Raw genomic sequence first — 20,763 nt, forward strand, 5'->3', positions numbered from 1 at the left:
CTTTTTTGGGAATCTGAGAATTCTTGTTGCTGCCATTGGAACTGCTCTCGCATGGCATGCAAGGTTTCCCCAAAGGAGAATTCTTCAGGAGGGCAAGCAGCTGGAATGGATTCTTCAGCATCAGTATCCTCAAAATTAGAAAAGGAGCCTCTGGCTGGTCAGTAATGTCTGATTCATCTGCAGAATCATCAGAGGACACTGGCTCAGGGGGCTCTGCCCTAGGTCTCTTATCTGGGGGCTGAGAGGCCCTGTTTGGGTGAGGTTGAGATCCTCTAATTAAAGAAATCAAATCTTCTGCCAAGGTGAGCATTTGAGAACTGGAAGTGGGCCTGGTTGAGGGTGGTTTAACAGGCACTGATTTGGTAGACTTGGCTGCTTTAGCCCTGGCGAAGGCCTTAATGGACATGGCAGCTGGAGGCCTAGCAGCAGCACGTGCTGGGGTAGAGACATCCAGGGGAATGGTGTCTGATAAGTCAGTGGGTAAAGTTTCAGAGGCCGATTCAATATTTGTAGCAGGGGCCTCAAGTGTAGAGATAGATTCGGCTGTACCTATATCAGTTTTCGGTTTCGCCGAAACCGAGACACTCGCTGTTTGCTTAAGCGTGGTTACAGACGAAACCACGGACCGCGAGTGTCGGTCTTTTATTTGCGTTTTTTGGCAGAAAGTGTAGTCGGAGGTTCCGACGACATAATGTAAGCAAAGTCAGAACCGAAAAACTGTTCTGCAAACTCCGACCGACGCCTAAGCGTTGCCGGTTGAAGGAAGCACAGGCGAACAGGCTGCTACGCCGTGGGCTGGGCCTAAACAAGGCAGACAGTAAGAATGGAAATCTTTATGAGGTATTTGTTTCCCACAGGTTAAACAATTATTAACTTTTTCTGACATCGGCTGAGGCAAGAAAGAGTCCCCAACGGGTACTTAGCTTTAGAAGTCTTCAAGTAGTATTCGTAGAAAAATCTCTGGATCCGACCGACCGGCACTTGCGAACAGCTTCTGCTTCGGGCGCCACGCGGCAAGAAAGACTGAGGAAGATGGCGTCGGCTGATGCCTTTATACCCGAAGTCCAACAGAGATGACGTCGGATGAAGAGCGACATCAGCCGAAGCCGGACCCGGACTTTGGAATCCGGCCGACTGACGGGCTGCCTGACGACAGGACAACCCAGCTGTTATGACTGCAGATGCATCCATGAAGGACATCTATACATTTCTTGGCATTGAGCTTGAGCCATGGCTCTGGCACCAAGCATCTGTTTCTGCAAGGCCATTTTCTAGAGTATTCACATCATTTGGGGATTCAATAATGGCTCCCAGTTTGCAGTCATCTGCGAACTCTATTAGCCAGAGTCCCTTAGTGTTGGCCTGTACTTCAGAGAAGCAGATGCCAAACAAGAGGTCCCAGGACTGAACCCTGAGGTACTGGATTTGGAGTCAGCTTCTTTTACAGTGTGGGTTCTGTCAGTAAGCCAGTTGGCAACCCATCGAGTGACATAGGGATTAATGCCCAGCTTAATAAGTTTATCTATGATTCCAGAGTGGGGGATGGTGTCAAAGGCCTTGGCGAGGTCCAGATAGGCTGTGTAGACTGCCTTACCCTCGTCCACAGCTCAGGAGACTGGTTCGAAAAAGTCAATCAGGTTCAGGAGACAAGATTGGCCCTTCATGAACCCAAACTGAGTGGGGTCCAGTGTTTTAAGGTTGCCAATGTCTTTGTTTATAAGTTCTATGATAATACGTTCCATGGCCTTGCAGATCAGGCTCGTCAGACTGATTAGGCAGTAGTTCCCGGGATCCAAGGTGGATCCCCCCTTGTGGAGTGGGATAACTGTAGCTGTGCGCCACTCAGTGGGCACGAAGCCTGAGGTGAGGGTATGATTAAACATGACACATTTTGCAGTTCATGTAGTACACAGCCCGGGATGTCATCTGGTCCCATGGATGCTGTATTCATAGCTTTGGAGAGTGCGTTTTTACCCGTGTGGCCATTATTACCAGAATTTGGCAATCTTCCAGTATTGAGATGCGCCATTTAGGGGGTGAGAGTGGGGTGAAGTTGGCACTGAATCAATCTGCCAGGATATTGGCAATATCCTTGGGATCAGTATATTTAATGCCATTCTGTTGTAGCTCACAGCAGATCTGAGCATGCCATTTAGATTCTTGACATAGATATAGAATGCCTTGTGGCTGTCTTTGGAATCTTTGGCAATTTTATTTTCGTAACTAGCTTTGGAGAATTTTATGAGGGATCTCAGCTTCTTACTGAGGCCGGTAAGGGAGTTTTTTGCATCCTGGCATTTTCCTCTTTTCTGCAACAGTTTCTTCCTTTTGTTGTAAAGTTTGTTTATGGCAGGGGACCACCAGATTGGCTTCCTTTTTTTGGAGGAGAGCATCTTGGTTCTATGTGGGATGTCACGATTCATGCAAGAGTGGATGTGCTCGTACAGTGCCTTAGTGTAGGACTCAGCAGTCGAACATTCAGTTCCCGTCCGCATGGGTGTCATGAAGTTTGTAACTTCTGACTTGAGTAGCATGAAGTTGGCTTTGGAGAATTTTTTTATGGAGGTTTCTGTACTGGGGGGTGGGGGTGGGATGTGGATGTTAAGGGTGATTAGCTTATGGTCTGACCTGACTAACGAGGGGGTGACTATAGGTGTGGATCATCGATTTCCCATGTTGGCAATGACCAGGTCTAGGATATTGGAGCCCCTGGTGGATTAGTTGATCCAGGGAACTGGAATTTATGAATTCCAAGAACCGTTGGGCAAAGGTGTTGGTACACGAGTAGTTTCCCCAGTTAATGTCTGGGTAGTTGAAATCACCCAGTATTAGGGTGTTTGGATGTATATTAATATTTTCCAGTATGTTTAGAAAGGTGTAGTGAAAATCTTGGGGCTTCTTTTTAAGTCTAGGGTTGCCAGCCAGGAATCCTTGGCTAGCATAGGCAGAAGCTGTTGAAGGGTTAGCATTTTGAATTTTGGAACCAACAGAAAGGTGTTGAGAATAGACAGGTCCAGGATAGGACGCCAGGAGTTTTCTTTCCTGGGAACCAGGAACAGTCTTGAATAAAAACCTTGTCCCCTTTGTTCTGCTGGGACAGGTTGAATAGCCCTGATACTGAGGAGAGAGAGAACTTGTTTTTGAGCCTCCGCCCACTGATTTGGGGGGAGGTCTGGCCATCCCCTTGGGGTTGGGAGTGAGTGGAAATTGAATCTGTACGCTAGGGAAAAACTATGCTTAAAACCCATCTGTCTTGGGTAATGAATTCCCATTTTTTTGCATACAGGATTAGCTTTCCTCCTAAGGGAGCAAGTCAGGGAGCAAGGCTTGAAGAGTTAAGGATAAGTAATTGTGCCATTTTTCATAGGGGGTGGCTTACTACTCCCTGCTTTGGAAGTGGGAGCCCCCACTGCTAAGATCTAGGCATAGCCTGAAACATCTGCTGCTCCTGGGTTTGGACTGAGAAGGCCTGGAAAGGACCAGTTTTTTGAAGGCCAATGCCTACTGAATCTAGGTGGCTGTGCTTGTAAGAAATCTTTAACAGTTTGCATAGACTTAGCTTTTTCCTCCATCCTTTTGAGGACGACTTCTGTTTTGTTGCCAAAAAGGCGCTCTTGGTTTAAGGTGCATCCAGTAATTTAGCTTTAACATGATCTGGCAAGTTTTGTTCCTTAAGCCAAGCATGCCTTCTAAGTACAGACCCAGTGACAGCAGCCCTGCAAGATGATTCTAAAGTATCAAACCCACATTGCAAAGAATGTTTACCAACTTGATCAGCAGAATGCATTAACTGTTGTAAATCTTTGTGTTCAGCACAGTCAGGAATCAACATAATTTTCGGTTTAAGTAGTCCCATAATATGCTGCTGATACTTTAACATATGAAACTGGCAATTTAAAGCCCTAATGGCCAAAGTAGCATAAGTGTATACCTTCTTACCCCATCTGTCTAAAGCTCTAGAGTCCCCATCAGAAGGTGTAGGAATTTTGGCAGTAGTAGCTTTAATGCCTTTTGGTCCTTGGGAAATGGTCTCAGGATCGGCAGTAGGATTCTTGAAGAGGAATTTGTGAGAGTCAGGTACTCTGTAGTACCCGTCAGGTTTCCTGGAAGCTGGAGGCAGAGTGTCAGGGGTAAGGCTAGAGTCCAAGAAAACATCATGTACAATCTCCAGAACAGGAGGGATAACTAGATGCCTGTGTTGAAGCAGATTTAAAAATTCCCCAAGTCTCTTTTTGGACAGAGAATAGTCCTGGCTTTCCCAGCGGAAATTCTCCCTAAGGGTATGCAAGGTTTCACCAATAGAAAGATCTTCTGGAGGCAAAGCAGAGGGAATGGAATCCTCTGCATCAGAATCCTCATAAGTAGATAAGGGTAAATCTTGGTAGTCAGAAAGAACAGAGATATCAGATTCCTGATCAGAAGAATCAGAAAGAAAATCAGTTCTAGGTCTCTTAGAGGGGGAAGGCTGGCTTCCCCTAATTAAGGTAATTAGGTCTTAAGCCATTCTAATCATTTGTCTTTGAGGCATATGGGCCTGGGAATGTGCTTTGTTCATCGGTTTTCTAGGCGTAGTGCAAGCTTTAGGCCTGAGGAATTCGGTATTCTTAGCCTGAAATGAAGTCGTCGGCTTAATATGAAAATCGGTAGGCCTGAATACATCCTCAGAAGCGGTGCCTGCACAGCGGCTCCGGACCCATCCAAGGTAGAGACATCTGCAGGTTCCAAAGTCAAAGAAGCATCTCGCAGCATATCAGACTCCGAATGGGTCTCAGTAAAGGCCTGAAAATCTGTAGTAGCGGGCATCAGGGGCTGCGAAAGTGCCTGAGTACCAGCGGACTGGCGACTAGGCTAATGGAAGCATCATCGGCAGTTTTGGACCTATGCAGTCTGTCTCTGTCTTTATCCTTATTTTTTTTTTTTTCGGAAGATCGGTAATCAGATGGCTTAACGAAGCCATTTCAGAGTATGGAGATAGAAAATTAAAGTATTTAGCTACGAAAATAGCCTGACAACGAATAGTTTGAGCGCTGAACAAGGTACAAAACCGACAGCGAGGGACGTCGTGGTCTGGGCCTAAACAGGTGATGCAGTAAGAATGAAAATCTCTGTGAGGTATTTGTTTCCCACAGGCTAGACAATTGTTCGTTTTTTCTGACATCGGTTAGATGAAGAAAAAAGGATCCCCATCGGGGTACTTATTTGAAGACTTCAGGTCTGAAACTCAAACTAAAATTTCAGGAGTCTGCTGACCGGCACTTGCGAAATGCTTCTGCTTCGGGCACCGCACGGCAAGAAAGACTGATGTAATGGTGTCGGCTGCATGTCTTATACCCCTGACGACCTGACGTCATCGAAGAAGTGAAAGCATCCGATGCAGAAATCCGAAGACTCTGGTATTTAGGCCGGCTGAGGGCTACCTGCAGGCAGATAATCCAACTGTGATGACTGCAACAGTGAAACACGAAGAACATCAGAAAGCTCCTGCAGTAAAATAAGAAGAATGAAGGATGACAAGAGAAAAGTACATTGTACAAATCAAGTAAAAAAAAATCAAAAATAGCAACCTAACGTCATTTTCTTCTGAACCATTCTTGAAATGCAGTAGAGAGGAACTGGACAATATAGCATGTGTGGTGCATGATGGGAAGGAGAAAGTACCTGGTGTTTGAGACAATGGGGAAGGTTCCTGACAGCTTAGGAAAATTTTACTGCTAAACAGACCTAGTGCATGTGCTACCAGTACAGATGTTTACAGAAAATGGACCTATTCTAATTCATCTAGGAGTTACTTTTAGGGACACTCTGGCACTGTAAAATATTTGGTATACGGTTCCACACATACATGGCCCGGAAAATCAGAAGTTCCAAGTACAGAGGTGATAGCTGCTAGGAACAGGTCTCTCCATGAAGCAAACCTCAACATCACTGAGCTACCTACGAGGTTCAAATGGCAGACAGGAAGGCATGCCAGCCATAAAGCAAAGGTTTCTTGGGGGTGGAGTCTTCAAAGAAGGCCAGAGAAGCAGCAATCCTTTAAGCAAATGACTGACAAGCCAGTGTCCAGTTCGTTCCAGGTTACAATCTGGTCTCCACAGAGTCATTATGCACAGAGTTTACTCTAATAAAAAAAAAAAAAAAAAAAAAAAAAAAAAACCTCATGGATGTTAGATCTCTGTGTAGTTGAGCCACCATCTAGACAACTGTCAGAATGGAGAAGTAGGATTGACATTGATAGAGCAACACCACTTATGCAGAACCCCATTTTAGTGAAAATATGGAATTGAAATCAGTTTCATTGATCCTCAAAACAATCCCACTGCACCACCAATGTGAAGGGACACTCTCAAACTTTAAGTAAATCTAGAAGAAAGACAGCACCAAAAACTGTTCCCAGAACAAACCACGATCCACGAATATGTCACAAAGAACTTCTTTTATTGAAATACAAAACGAAGGTTGAGCGCTTTCATCTACCCAATGCAGATTTCATCAGAACACTGAATATATCAAACCTTGTCTCTTGAATATTTTAAAATTCCCGCCTAAAAACACCGCCTGACCAATTAAACTACCATTAAGTTTTAAAGACATAAGAACATAGATTTGGTAAAACCCATATAAACAGCCTTCTAAATATTATCAGTATTAATAATGGTTAACAAAATGCCTAAAACAGCATCAAAATTCAATCATATAATAAAAGTTCTCTATCGGTGGAATATGAACCATACCCCAACTCTAATAATACATACTAGATGAAGGTTTCATATAAAATATGACAAATGCATGGAGTGCATAATAAGAAGTTATGTACCTACCATAAAGTTCCATGTTAGTTGTCTTCTCTCGCCTTCTTTCTTGCTTGATGGGTTCGGAGCCGATCCCTAGGCTCCGACTCGGCACTTGCTAAGCTCGAGAGTCACTTTTACCAGCTCGAGGCAGCCCCATATCCCATGATGCAAGGCGGTAAGTACCCAGATCTCGTTTGATGACAAAGGGCAATAGCACCAAGCATAAAATACTTCCCAAAGGAAGAAAGAAAACTTACAGATGGAAGAAGGACCAGGTCTGAATGGTCTTCAGCATAACAGTTTCTTATAACAAGGTCTGTCCAGGCCAGGGGGAAGGAGGGAGGGTCGCAAGAAAGAAGGCGAGAGAAGACAACTAACATGGAACGTTATGGTAGGTACATAACTTCTTAATGTTAAGTTGTCAATCTCGCCTTCATTCTTGCTTGATGGGACCGCATCCCTAGCACCTCTATCCTGGGTGGCTCAATGGAACAAACTCTTGAGGACCGTAGAGCCAAAACTGGCTCTGTCCCTGGAGGCCAAGTCCAATTTGTAATGGGAAACAAAAGTGTGAGGAGTGGCCCAAGTGGCCGCTGCACAAATAGTGTCTAAAGGAAGTCTAGCTTGAAAAGCTGTAGAAGTAGCTAAGCTCCTAGTTGAATGTGCTTTAGGTTTTGAGCACAGCTGTTTTCCCCTGAGCAGATAAAATTCAGAAATGACCGAAGAAAGCCATCTGGACAAGGTCACTTTAGAAACAGGAAGGCCTTTTTTATTATCCGCATAGGAAACAAAAAGTTGATCAGATTTTCTAAATTTTTTTGTTCTGTCCAAACAATATCCAAGTTGACGGTGGACATCAAGATAATGTAGCTTTTGTTCAGCTCTATCTGAATAGTTAGGGAAAAATACAGGGAGATCAATGGATTGATTCAAATTGTTCTTTGAAGCGACCTTAGGCAAAAAAGTTGGGTTAGTTCTCAAAGATACTCTGTCTTTGTGAAAAACCAAATAGGGGGGTCGAACCGAAAGAGCATGAAGTTCAGACACCCTCCTGGCCGATGTAATAGCCACTAGGAATAAAGTTTTCCAAGAAAGATATTTCAGGGAACAAGAAACAGCTGGCTCGAAGGGGGGGAAGAATCAAGGATGTCAGCACTAAATTTAGATCCCACTGAGGAGGAGGATTCCTGATTGGAGGCTTTAGTAGGAAAATTCCTTTCAAGAAGGCTCTGCAGAGCCTATGGGACATAATATTATGGTCTGCTATCCCGACATGAAAATTGGAAATAGCAGCCAATTGAACTCTGACTGTAGAAGAAGAGGAGCCTGCATGAAAAATCTCTGCTAAGAAGTCCAGGACTGCCTGAACAGGGGCAGTGAAAGGATCAATATTCTTGGCCTTAGCCCAATAAGAGAAACGTTTCCATTTGCTTGTATAAATCCTCCTGGTAGAGGATTTTAGAAGCTACTATGATGTCTCTAACTGGGTTAGAGATCAAAGGAAGCCTGGCTAAGGAAGGAAGTGGAGCAACCATGCTGTGAGGTTGAGAGAAGGGATTGACCGGTGCAGCTGACCCGATTGGTGAATCAGAAGATCTGGCACTGGGTCCAGGTGCCACGGCTGCACCAAAAGGTGATGATGGAGGAACGGGAACCAAACTTGTCGAGGCCAGTAAGGGGCAATGAGAATCAATTTGGCTCTCAAAACGGTAGCTTTCTGGATAACCTGAGGGATTAGAGGAAATGGAGGGAAGGCATAAAGAAGTCCCTGGGGCCAATCCTGGGTCAGAGCGTCTCTGGGGGGATGGCCTGATAGAGGGAAGAGGCAGAAGAAGTCTGGACATTTGTTGTTTTGGGGAGTAGCAAAAAGATCGCAACATGGACGACCCCATTCCAGAAAAATCTCTTCCGCTATAGATTGCTTGAGAGACCACTCGTGAGGCATGAGAATAGCTCTGCTCAATCTGTCCGCTACAATGTTGGTTTTCCCAGGGATATGCGTTGCTACCAGAAACCGATGAGAGGAGATCGCCCATTGCCATAGTCTGAGCGCTTCTCGACACAAGGGTAGGACTTGGTTCCGCCCTGTTTGTTGATATACCAAACTACAGACATGTTGTCTGTGTGGACTGCAATTGTCCCTACGGGAAGAAAGTCATTGAGGGCTTGCAACGTTAAAAGCACTGCTCTCATCTCCAGGACATTTATGTGCAGATGGTACTCGAACGGCTGCCACGCCCCATGAACCATCCTGCCCTGATAATGACCCCCACCCGATCAGGGATGCATCCGTGGTGACAGTGTCTATCGGGATGGGGTACAAAGTACCTGCCTTGGTGAACCTGAGGAGATGTGATCCACCAAGCAAGATGCTCTTTGCAAGTCTGTGTCACCAGAATCTGGTGACGATAGGAAGTTGTTGGTATGACCATTGTGTGAACAGCATCCACTGAAGAAGGCGCATGTAGAATCGAGCCAGGAAGAAGAGTAATGGCCGCAGCCATGAGACCTAATACCTTTAGAACCATTCTGGCCTGTACTTTCTTGTTGGCCAGAATGATCCTGACATGACTCTGAATGTCTGAAACTCTTTGATCTGTAAGGGTAGCTGACATCCGAACAGTGTTTAAGTTTGCCTATGAAGGTAATAGACTGGCAGGGCGATAAGGATGACTTTTCAAGTTGATCGAGATGCCCAAATGAGAACAAAGATTTATTGTGTAATCCCTGGCTTGTATAAGCTGATGCCTGGTGGTGGCTGACAGGAGCCAGTCGTCGAGATACGGAAACACCTGGAATCCTTGACGTCTCAGGTGAGCCATGACCACTGCCATGCATTTGGTGAACACTCTGGGGGCTGTAGTGAGACCAAAGGGCAGGGCTCTGAACTGGAAATGACTGGACCCCAGCCGAAAGCGGAGAAATCTCCTGGAGCGTCTGTGAATTTTGATGTGATAGTACGCATCCTGAAGATCTATTGAGCACATCCAGTTGTCCTTCTGTAAGAAGGGCAGAATTGACTGAAGAGTGACCATTCGGAATCTTGTCTTCCTCACTGACTTGAGTCTGCTGAGATCCAATATTGGTCTCCAGTCTCCCGTCTTTTTGGGGACCAAAAAGAACCTTGAGTAGATTACGGCATCTGAATGATCTGTTGTAACTGGCTGAATGGCTCTTTTTGCAGTAGTTTTGAGACTTCTAACTCTGCAATTTCCCTTAGACCGGTGGTACATCTGGAAGGGAATTTGAGGGGAAAGGACTTTCCTCGAAAGGAATTATGTAACCCTTGGATATGATCGACTGTACCCAACTGTCTTGAGTGAGGGAATGCCAGGCTTCTGGGTACAGTGATAATCTTCCCGACTGCCTCCAAGGAGGGACAGCCGGGCAACATCTCAGGGATGCTGAAAGGGCTTGTCAGAGAGAGGCTCTCTGTTTCCTGGTTTTTGGACCCCTCTGCCTCTAGAGCGCATCTGTTGTTGTTACCCCTCTGCCTCTAGGGGTAAACTGACCACGTGAATCCGCGTGACTCCTTGGGATTTACGGAACCACATTTTTCCACCTTTCTGTCCTTTGGGATAAGGTCTAGAAGGGGTGGAAAAACGGACTCCTACAGCAGAAAGAGTCTTGCCGTCCTGTTCGCACCTGGTCAAAGTTTCCTTCACTTGAGGGCCAAACAAAGCTGACCCATCAAAGGGAGAATTTGTGAAGGACGCCTTGAAGGGATCTGCAAAATCACATAGCCGCATCCATGCTTGGCGTCTAAGAGCCACACCTGTACCTGCGGCTCTACTCGCTCCATCAGCAGCATATGATATTAGCCGGATGGAGGAGTTTGCAATGGAATTAAGGGTTCCTAGCTGCGAAGCAATCTTCTCTTGAGCTCCTGCAGCTGTAGGATCCTGTACTACTTCACCCAGCTCCTTAAGGATATCCCTCTGGAGTCTGGTGAAGTGACATAAGTAATTCAGCGAACGCATAGCAAAGGTCGCTGAGGAAAACATCCGCTTACCGTACCTATCCATGGTCCTAGAGTCCTTATTAGGAGGATGGACGGGTACGGAAAGATCTGCAAGTTCCTTCTTGGTGGCGGCAGCCACCACCATGGCATCAGCGGGACACCCTTAGTGAGGAATTGCTTGTCACCCGGGCAGTGATAAATTTTGAAGGCCTCCTAGGGACTGGCTCTACAGAGTCAGGAGCTGCCCACGCCTTCGGGCAATAACCTGCATAAGGGGTCGAAGGCGGAGACACCCAGGAGGTGGAGGGCCGAGATCCAAACGCCTCTAGGTATACTGACTCATCCTCAGAGGGATTGTTCGTGGGCCAGTTTCCCCTCTGTTTAAGGAGTTCTAGGATGTCTGAGAAGGAGACATCCTCAGAGGGGGATCTAGGGGATCCCTCTGACTCATCAAAGTCAGTATCCGAAGTGACAGACTCGGGGGAGTCTGCATGTTTCCTCTTACAAGTCCTCTTCCTAGGAGGATCTCCCGAAACATCAGGGGAATCCTCGGAAGAGGGGGAAATTCCCAATGGGGAAACCTGAGGTGGAGGATCTCTGGGTCCTATAGCAAGAGAAGTGGCAGAGATGTCAACAGGCACTATAGAGGGAGGAGCTACGGGAACAGACTGCTGACTGATACCAGTGGCCAGCACACTCTTCATCACCTCGAATGCCCCCCTCCCAGGCAGGTCCAAGAGAACCCGTTCCGAAGAACTAGGAACTCCAGGGACCACCGAAAGGGAAGTCTCCGAGGCAGATGTCGGAGCCGAGCTCACCAAGGCCGAGGCTCCAAGGGGAAGAGCGGGTTCGGACAAGGGTCCGATGCCACTCACCCCCTCGGAGGAGACCATGGAAGCTCGACCACCGAATCCCTCTAAGGAAGGTCTCGAAGAGGAGATAAGAGTAGAGGCTGAAGGAACAGAAGGGGTATCTGTCCTCCAGCCGTAGCAGTAACCATTCGAAGACTCCAACTCCAAGCTCTGGGGTAGAGTTGAAGGAGGAACTGTAACGGGTGTGGACCAACAGTCGCCTGTTGAGACGGACTATGTAACATTTGGGCCAGTACCTGTGACTTAAGTAATCTGCTGACCACTCTCTAGGTCATGGTCTGAAAGTCTGGATGACCTTGAAGATCGGCTCCGATGGCTCCGTTCGAAGGAGAGGTGAAGCCGAGCCGAAGTATCGGCTCCAAGGAAGGAGACCTCGACCTCTTCCTGGAATGAGCCATCGGAACCGATACTATAGATCCTGTCGGAGCCGAAGACTTATCGGAGCCGACAGGAAGCCTCGATGCATCGGCTCCAGCCGGAGCCGATACAGCCACAAAAGTAACGGTGTCGGAGCCGATCGGAGCCGACACCGATGCCTGTGCCACATGGTGGTCGGAACTGATCGGAGCCGACACCGAAGTGGTCGATGCAGAATCGGCACCGATAGCCATCGGTGCCGAAGGCTTAGATAAGCCAGAATCGGCTCCAGCTGGAGCCGATCTCGACTCAGATCGAGTCGGAGCCGTGGCCGCAGGCTTAGATACAGAAGCCTGGGCCTTGGAAGATTTGGCTGATTTAGATGGAGCCGACTTAGCCGGAGAGCCCTCCGGCTTAAGAAGGCCCCTAAGTATCAGCTTGTTTCGTCTTTCCTGCAGGACTCTCTGGCTGAAGGAATGACAAATAGCACAGGAGTCCTGCAGGTGAAGAGGCCCCAGGCAATACAGGCAAGAAGTGTGACCGTCTGTCAGAGACATCTTCTGACAGCACGAGTCACACTTCTTAAAACCTGAGACCCTCTCCTTTGACATGGTGTTTCACAACACACACACACCAGTCAAAGAATTAAATTAAATAAAATACCAAAAGGTATTACTAGAAAAAAACACACACACACACACACACACCCTAACAGGGGGGGGGGGATGGGATGGGTAAAGTTTGACTAAACAATTAGTAAAGACAGGGAATTTTCTGTCAGAAAATCTATAGAATTAACTTAAAACTAAAAATTAAGTGGTTTTTAGCAAAAAGGGGCTAAAATATTAAAGTAGTGAATCACTTACCAGGAGCTGGTAAAAGGAGGACCTCATAAGCGAAGCGGCAAACGAGATCTGGGTACTTACCGCCTTGCATCATGGGATATGGGGCTGCCTCGAGCTGGTAAAAGTGACTCTCGAGCTTAGCAAGTGCCGAGTCGGAGCCGAGGGATCGGCTCCGAACCCATCAAGCAAGAATGAAGGCGAGATTGACAACTTAACATAAGGAACAATATCAAATGTAAGATATAATCCTACAGTAAATACTAATTACATAACAAATACAATATATAGTTATGACCTGCCTAAATATATTGTGCATTACCAAAGTATATAAATGCCTATATTTAACAATGAAAAATTATTTTATATACATATTTGATTGAGTGTATATGTATATATGCCTATATGTCTCTCTCTGACAAAACTACAACATTGTTAATTTCTTATAAGGGGCTTAGTAGGAATATTTTCATTGATACCTGGTGGAATTGCCGCATTTAGCTTTAACTGCCATTTGATCTCTTTTTCCCCCAAAATTGCCTTGATGTTACCCTCCATTGCCTTGATGTTAACCCCCCCTGGGGTTGTTCCTAACTACTTCAAGAATGGCAAATTTGAAGGTGTTACAACCAGCACTACCAGCTAAATGTCTGTATAGTGCATTATTCATATCCTTCTTTTTTATGCAATACAAATGATCGTAAATTCTATTACGTAATTTCCTGTCCGTTTTTCCAACATAAAAACTTGGACAGGACATGCACTTTCCTATACAGACAACATGTTGGGTCTGGCAATTTCCCTTACAAAGATAAATCCTACTTCTAATAATATTCTCTAAACTAATACACTCCACTTGTAAAATGGAAGGGCACTGGTTGCAGTGTCCGCATTGCTTAGTCCCTGTCCTAGGAGTGTTCCTGGAATTATCTCTGTTATTAGACCTAATGTCAATCATTTTTTTGAAATTCATCCCTGTTTTATATACATATGTTGGTTTCTCACCCACTCTATCACAAATTCCTTCATCACTGGTAAGAATATTCCAATTACTATCTACAATCTTTCTCACTTCCCCTACGTGATGTCCAAATTGCATTATATATGACCTGTGATATCCTGATGTACTACATTCATTTGCACTGGTTGACAATAAACACTTGCCCAAGATAGGTATATATTTATTACCCCATTCTCATATAACATATTCGGTGATGTCCTTGATCATGGCCTCAGGATAACCTCTCTGTCCAAATAGTTTGCCAATAAAGGCCATCTCAAGAATCATATCTTCCTTTCTGGAGGTCATCCTAGCAGCCCTTATGCATTGCCCCTTTAAAATACTTCTTTTCTGCGTATAGGGATGATTACTGGAAAACTCTAAATAGGCATTGCAAAAAGTGTCTTTCCTATAGATCTTAGACTGAAAAGTGTGTCCATCGCTGAATGTGTAAGTGTCAAGATAATTTATTCCTGTCTTACTGAAGTTATAAGTAAATTGCAAGTAGGAAGTACTACCATTGATGTAATCGATGAAATTCATCAATTTCTCCTCACCCCCCTTCCAAAGGATGAATAAGTCATCCAGGTACCTGACATAACAACATATGTAAATATAATAAATCTACACTAAGGTCACAGAGCATTACAACTATCACTGAAAATAGACTTGGCAAAACATTTTACTGAAATAGCATTCAGTGAAAGTGCTGTTGACAGAATGACTCTCCCAAAAAATACATCTGCAGAACTGAAGAAATGCATTTTCTTTCAAGAGTTTATGAGGTTGGAAGTACAGAGTGGGATTTCAAAATTCTTGTGCTACCCTATCCCAAGTTTTGGATTAATGAAAAGGTAATTGTCCTTTATCAGATATTTCATAGCTATTTCAAGGCTATCAAGTCTTTTGGCCATTCACTCTGCCAGTACTGTCCCTCATGCCACACCTCCATTCTCCAGGAGGGCTACACCAGTCAATCCTCGAGTAAACTTGTGGCTGCCCGTCCAGTCATCTAAGGTCATGTTTAAAGGAAGATAATGAGTCGAACTGCTTAACATGCAGGGGGACTTTATTATACAGGTTTAAGAGGTGCTCAAATATATAAACCTGACCCACAAATGTTTTTTTTTTTATGTACCTGTTGGTGAAGATTTAGGTCCCTGGTTCTGGTATTAATGGAGATATTGAATTTGTGGAGAAACAAGAGGTCCAGGACAACAGAATTTTTAATGGTGTGTGGTTAAGTGAGACAGATATCTTACCTCTAAAGTCTATAAGAATTAAAAGAATACTTTTTCCAGCTCAAAACCATTTGCTTAGGATCCTTTGGTGTCTAAAATGTTGGTGTGTCTAGTTAGATGCATCCTGACAGGAGTGTTGTACTCAGTAATTGGTCTGATCAGTGCTGAGTACAAGGGAGTGATTACCTCTTTAGACCTTTATCATATTCCTTTAGCAATTAGTTGGGCTAAATAAAAGGATTTCCTGACAAATACTGTCAGATGACAGTCAAAAGAGAGGGAGCTATCAACCCAAGTCCTAGGCCCCTAACTACATTGTCATTTTACAGCAGTGTATTATACATATAGTATGATTAGGAGAGACATTGCCTACCAAAATTATGACATTACGATTTTAACATTTAGTTTGAGGCCATTTTTTTTTTATTACACCAAGAGTTTACCAGGAATAATTCATTCTGAAGGGTTTGAGTGTCAGAGGGTGACTTAACAACAGTCCCTTGTTTGCAGTCAGTTGCAAACTTTGTTACCAGAGATCCTGCTTGGACAGCAAAAAAGCAAATGTCAAAAAAAGAGGGGCTCCAGCACCAATTAACAGGGGACACTGCTGGTAACTTTCTCATGAGGCACCTGCAACTTACACTGTGGGGGTTCTCTCTTTCAGCCAGCTTGCTAACCATCTCGCCATATATGGGTCAATTTTAAAAGCATCTAGCTTTCTTTGACACGAGCGTGGGGAAATGGTATCAAAGGCCTTGCCAGATCAAGATGCTGCTCTGTGTGCACAGAATCGTCACGGTCTACATCCTCCATACCCCTTCTGGAAAAAAGTTCACCAGATTCAGCAGAAAAGACCTACCCTTCAAAAGGCTAAACTGCAGGGGGTCAACTCTAACAAGATTCTTGATATCATAGTTTATGAGGTCAGTTATGATACTTTCCATGGCTTTGCAGATGAGGCTTGTATGGATGATTGGTCAGCAATCAGCTGAGTTGGTTGTAAGGCCACCCTTATGGAAGGGCATCATTACTGCAGTGTCACTGATTACTGGCAAAAAACATTAGCGAAACTTAGGTTATAAGAAGTGTGACTGCAAGGTTATGTTTAACACTAATAATTAAGCATCCAGGTATACTGTCAGGTGCCATGGAAGAATTATTTTTGGTTTTGGTTACTACTTTCGGTATATAACCTTTAGAAATAATTATGACAGTAAGGGATTTTGGATAGAATTGGCAGTAAACTTGTTTACAAGGATATTGGTAATGTCTACTAGATAAGAATAAGAGGCAGTTTTCTAACACAGCTAAAGAAAGATTTACAATTACCACTGCACGTGTTTATTCTACACTGTTGTGACAACTGACAAACCTACCACAGTTTTCACTCAAACATAGTATTACTCTGTCGCCTCAAATCTTTCAAATGTTTTATATCAGATTTTAGTTCAGCTATTACAGTTTATCAAGTTGTTACATGATCTTCTATTTTCCTGCTACAACTACTGCACAATCCAAAGTTATTATCCTTTACATATGTTGTTTCAAGTTGTTGTGGCTTTGGTCTAGGACATGACTGAAAATGTTTTCTACTCAGCATAAATGAAAATAAATAAATTGATTAATATGAAGTTCCCCTACGTTTCAGTGGGCATCAACTTTAATAAGCTCAGATGAAAAAAGAGTTGGTTGAAGCTTCATCTTGATGAAATTCAAGGGGGGAAAATAATTTTCTGCAGGTAAGCAAGCCCTCCAGAACCGGTGAGCTAGGGACAAAGGCCTTACCTGCACAGAGTGAGTTCACAGACGCACAACTGGAGAGGAAATGGAAAACTGAAAAGAAAATCAATCAGTGCTAGCATTCAAACAAACTTCCAAACTTTCTATGGACACAGTGATCAAAGTTCCACAGTTCAACATCAAGGACTTGTACTCAAGTCTGAACTTCTTCGGGTCTATATTTGATAAACAGCACGGTAATGCAAACATAATTAACTACTCACCAAGGTTGTATTATTGTGCTCTATTAGGAAATGAATGCAGGTCAGACATGCCTACTGCTAGAAAAAAAAATTTCCACCGAAAATACATTTTCCCTAAAAAGAGATACAAAACTAAAGATCAACAGAAACTACAGAAGACAAAAACACAAATTAAATGATGAACATCTCCATGTATAGAACTGTCTACACTCAACTTATAAAACATACCAATAGCATTTTAATTAATTATACACATCAATTGGGAGTAGCTAGATTTTTCATCTCATACTGAAGGAACAATCGTTGTTGCCTCACAGTAAGACGACCTGTTCGATTCTCAGCTAGAGCGTCTTCTGTGTGGAGACATGCGTGAATGGGCGTACCTTCGTTGAAGGTTGTGCGTCAGGCCAGGAAACTCAGCACGTAAAAATCTACTGCCAATCATTAGCGGACCGGAGTTCCGCTGTGGCGGCCCCTAACCAGGAAAAGCTGAAAGACAACTGAATGAACAATCTTGTATTCTTCTTCCAGAGCATACAGTGTAAATACATTCTATACTGTAAGACCAAACTGATTAAAAGGATGCAAATCATGAGAGCTCCAATTCCCATGAGTGATTCACGAATAATCAACTACAAAACTGAATAATAACCATTCAGCAACGTGTAGCATGCAGCATTTCTCATTTGCTTACCTTGCAACAGATGTGAGATTTCCAAGGGTATAAAATATTGCAAATAATGCAATTCCACTTCTGGGTACCCAAAGCAAACAGACGCCCTGCGCAGAAGAAAAAATATATATTTTGGAGTTTGCCTTAAAAACATACTGCACTAAAGGACACTTCTGCCATCTCAACAATAGTGCAAATTAAAGACCACTATATTTACTACATACTATGGGATAAAAAAGTGACTGTTCTTGCAGTGTACTGCTGTAAACTAGCATGCAGATCCAAAATCCACGCCCTAGAGTATCCTGTACTCATGGGGTAGCCATAAACAAGAGCTCCTTATGATTTGTTCAGACAAACACAAAGCAGTGTCATGATATTATTACTCGTTACTTAAGAAAAGGAAAGCAGATGCATGACTTCTCCTCATCCTACAAGGATGGTACCACTGACCCAGTCATCCTACAAGGATGGTACCACTGACCCAGTCATCCGTATTGCTAAGAATCTGCAAGAAAATAATACAGAGGGAAAATCGCAACATTTAGCTCAGTCAGTGACTTCCATGAAAACTGATGCCAATATCCCATTTGTACACAGTTCCTTGTCCTTATCTCACCTAAGATAAAGGCTACTCTATAACTAGCTGCTTCAAGGTACCACACAACTCAAAGGAAATGCAATACTTTCTTCCTAGAAGAAAACAACATTTGGTAATTGTTGTACTTTAGGAATATTTAAAGTCCATGCTCAGATGTGGTCTGGCAGTAAAAAAAAAAAAAAAGACTTGTGTCTGCAAACTCACCTGAACTGCAAATATCTGAGTAGAAGCTCATCACGGCTGTCACACTTCTAACCTAGGAATTTGTTGATGGACAGAGCTCTGAATTTCATGCCAACCTGCACAGACTTGCTTGGACATCCCTGTGAGGTCTGCGTCACCCAGACCAAGGAGATGTCTGCACCATACTTTCTTTGGCACAAAAATCTGTCTTGAGTCCCTCCCCCCCTTCAACAGGGACACTTAGACACCCTCTGAATCTCTGGAGTTTAAAGACCACAAGGATTTGCAACCTAGCATGGATAATTAGAAGCAAAGATTATTCCTGGGCAATACTGTCATCTCCAAATAATGAAAGAACTTCCAAGATGAATACAAGCTTGTCCCCATGGACTGGTAAAGATCCAGTAAATATACATATAGTGTATAGTGGTCTATGGAGTCAGACAGCCACACCGACTGTGTAGCTAAGGAAAATTTCTGGTCAAATCTTTTAAGACAAAGGAAATGATAGCACCTGGTCCTGTGTAAATAAAATTTTAGCGGTGTACCTTATGTTCACTTCTGATGAGAGTATTCTAGGAAGAATATCATCAAATTAAAACTTACTTCTGACACTACTTTCACCACATGGGCTTGGTTTACATCTAGCCAAAGTCTGTCTCTTAGTCATAAAAGCTTGGTTTACACGTAGTGATATGCTGTCCTGCCAAAACATCAAGAAGAACGGTTGCAAGATAAAGGCCTACAATTCCATAACCCCTTTTGGTCAAAGTGACAGCAACTAGAAAAAATAAGTTATGTACTTACCATAACATACCATCTGTGTTATCCATTTTCATTCTTCCTCAACTGATGGGTTCGGATTCAGTTCCTCGGATCGGACTCAGCCGTTGCTATAGCTCATGGCAACCAAAAACTCTTCTCAGTTACCCATAATGCATCAACCCTAAGTTACCTCAGATCTTGTTTGTTGATTTTTACCAGAAATTAAATATTTACTATGCACAGATAAAAGGAGGTGTAAAATCACATGCACTCAACTGGAGCTCAATATAAAGGACGGTGAGGTCCCTTAAAAAATTCATTCTTCCTGAAGTTTGCAAATAGAAAGGATGGGGGTTGATGGGTGGGGACTTGAGGAAGATGGACAACACAGATGGAACGTTATAGTAAGTACATAACTTCAACTGATGCTATCAATTTTCATTCTATCCTCAACTGATGGAACAGAGTCTCCGGCTAAATCCTGGATGGACTCTAAGGAAGGATATTCCTGAGCACAGTTGAACCAAATGATGCTCTACTCCTGGAAACCAGATCCAATTTATAATGAATAACAAAAGTATGAGCAGTAGCCCAAGTTGCTGCTGTACATATGTCGCCCATGAATGCTCTGGAAAGGAAAACTGAAGAAGTTGCCATGGCTCTAGCTGAATGAGCTTGTACTGTTTGTGGGAAAGTAATACCCAGTTTTTATAAATACATGAGATACAATCAATCAGTTAGTCATCTGGCTAAAGTTACTTTGGCAATTGGTTAAACCAATTTCAAATCTGCAGGGGAAATAAAAACTGGACTGTTTTTCTCATGTCTTTTGTTCTATGCAGGTAAAAGTACAGTTGTGTACACTTACCATAAATGTAGATGTTAGAGTGTATTCACTGTTGCAGTCATTACATTTGGGTAATCTGCTGGCAGGTTGCCCTCAGTCGGCCTGAATTCCAAAGTCTTGGGTCCTGCTTCGGTTGCTGTCTTCTCTTCCATGACGTCAGGTCATCAGGGGTATAAAACATGCAGCCGACACCATTTTCTTTAGTTTTTCTTGCCCCCGATGTCAGGTGCCCCCAAATAGGTAGCAATATATATATATATATATATATATATATATATATATATATATATATATATATATATATAAACATGCATCAATATAAACTTTATCTTCACCTACAAGCAAATACACCACATAGGTTGTAGAAGATAGAGATGGAAAGATAAACTCCAGAATGACAGGGGGATGGCGGGAGGGTAACCTGGACTGCAACAGTGAATACACTCGAAAATCTACATTTATGGTAAGTGTACACAACTGTACTATGTTCTTCATGTTTCACTGTTGCAGTCATTACATTTGGGTAGAATCCCAAAGCTATGGTTGGGAGTCTGGAGCTAAACCTGCATTACATGCGGCTATAAGGCCCTGCAGCACTGCAGTAGCAAAGCCTGCCCTGGACTTAGAGTAGAGAGGCAAATGATAATG

General features: G+C 43.6%; 1 protein-coding gene across 1 annotated transcript in view; it reads right to left on the reverse strand.

The window, feature by feature from the left end:
• The window catches only part of SFT2D2 (SFT2 domain containing 2), a 749,963-nt gene that overhangs the window by 419,039 nt on the left and 310,161 nt on the right, over positions 1-20,763 (reverse strand). The window contains exon 3 of the mRNA XM_044072088.1: positions 17,741-17,826. Within this exon, the coding sequence (XP_043928023.1) occupies positions 17,741-17,826 (86 nt within the window). The remainder of the gene's footprint in view (positions 1-17,740; positions 17,827-20,763) is intronic.

Source organism: Protopterus annectens, chromosome 5.part0 (assembly GCF_019279795.1).
Source record: "Protopterus annectens isolate FY-2018-M chromosome 5.part0, PAN1.0, whole genome shotgun sequence".
NCBI lineage: Eukaryota > Metazoa > Chordata > Ceratodontiformes > Protopteridae > Protopterus > Protopterus annectens.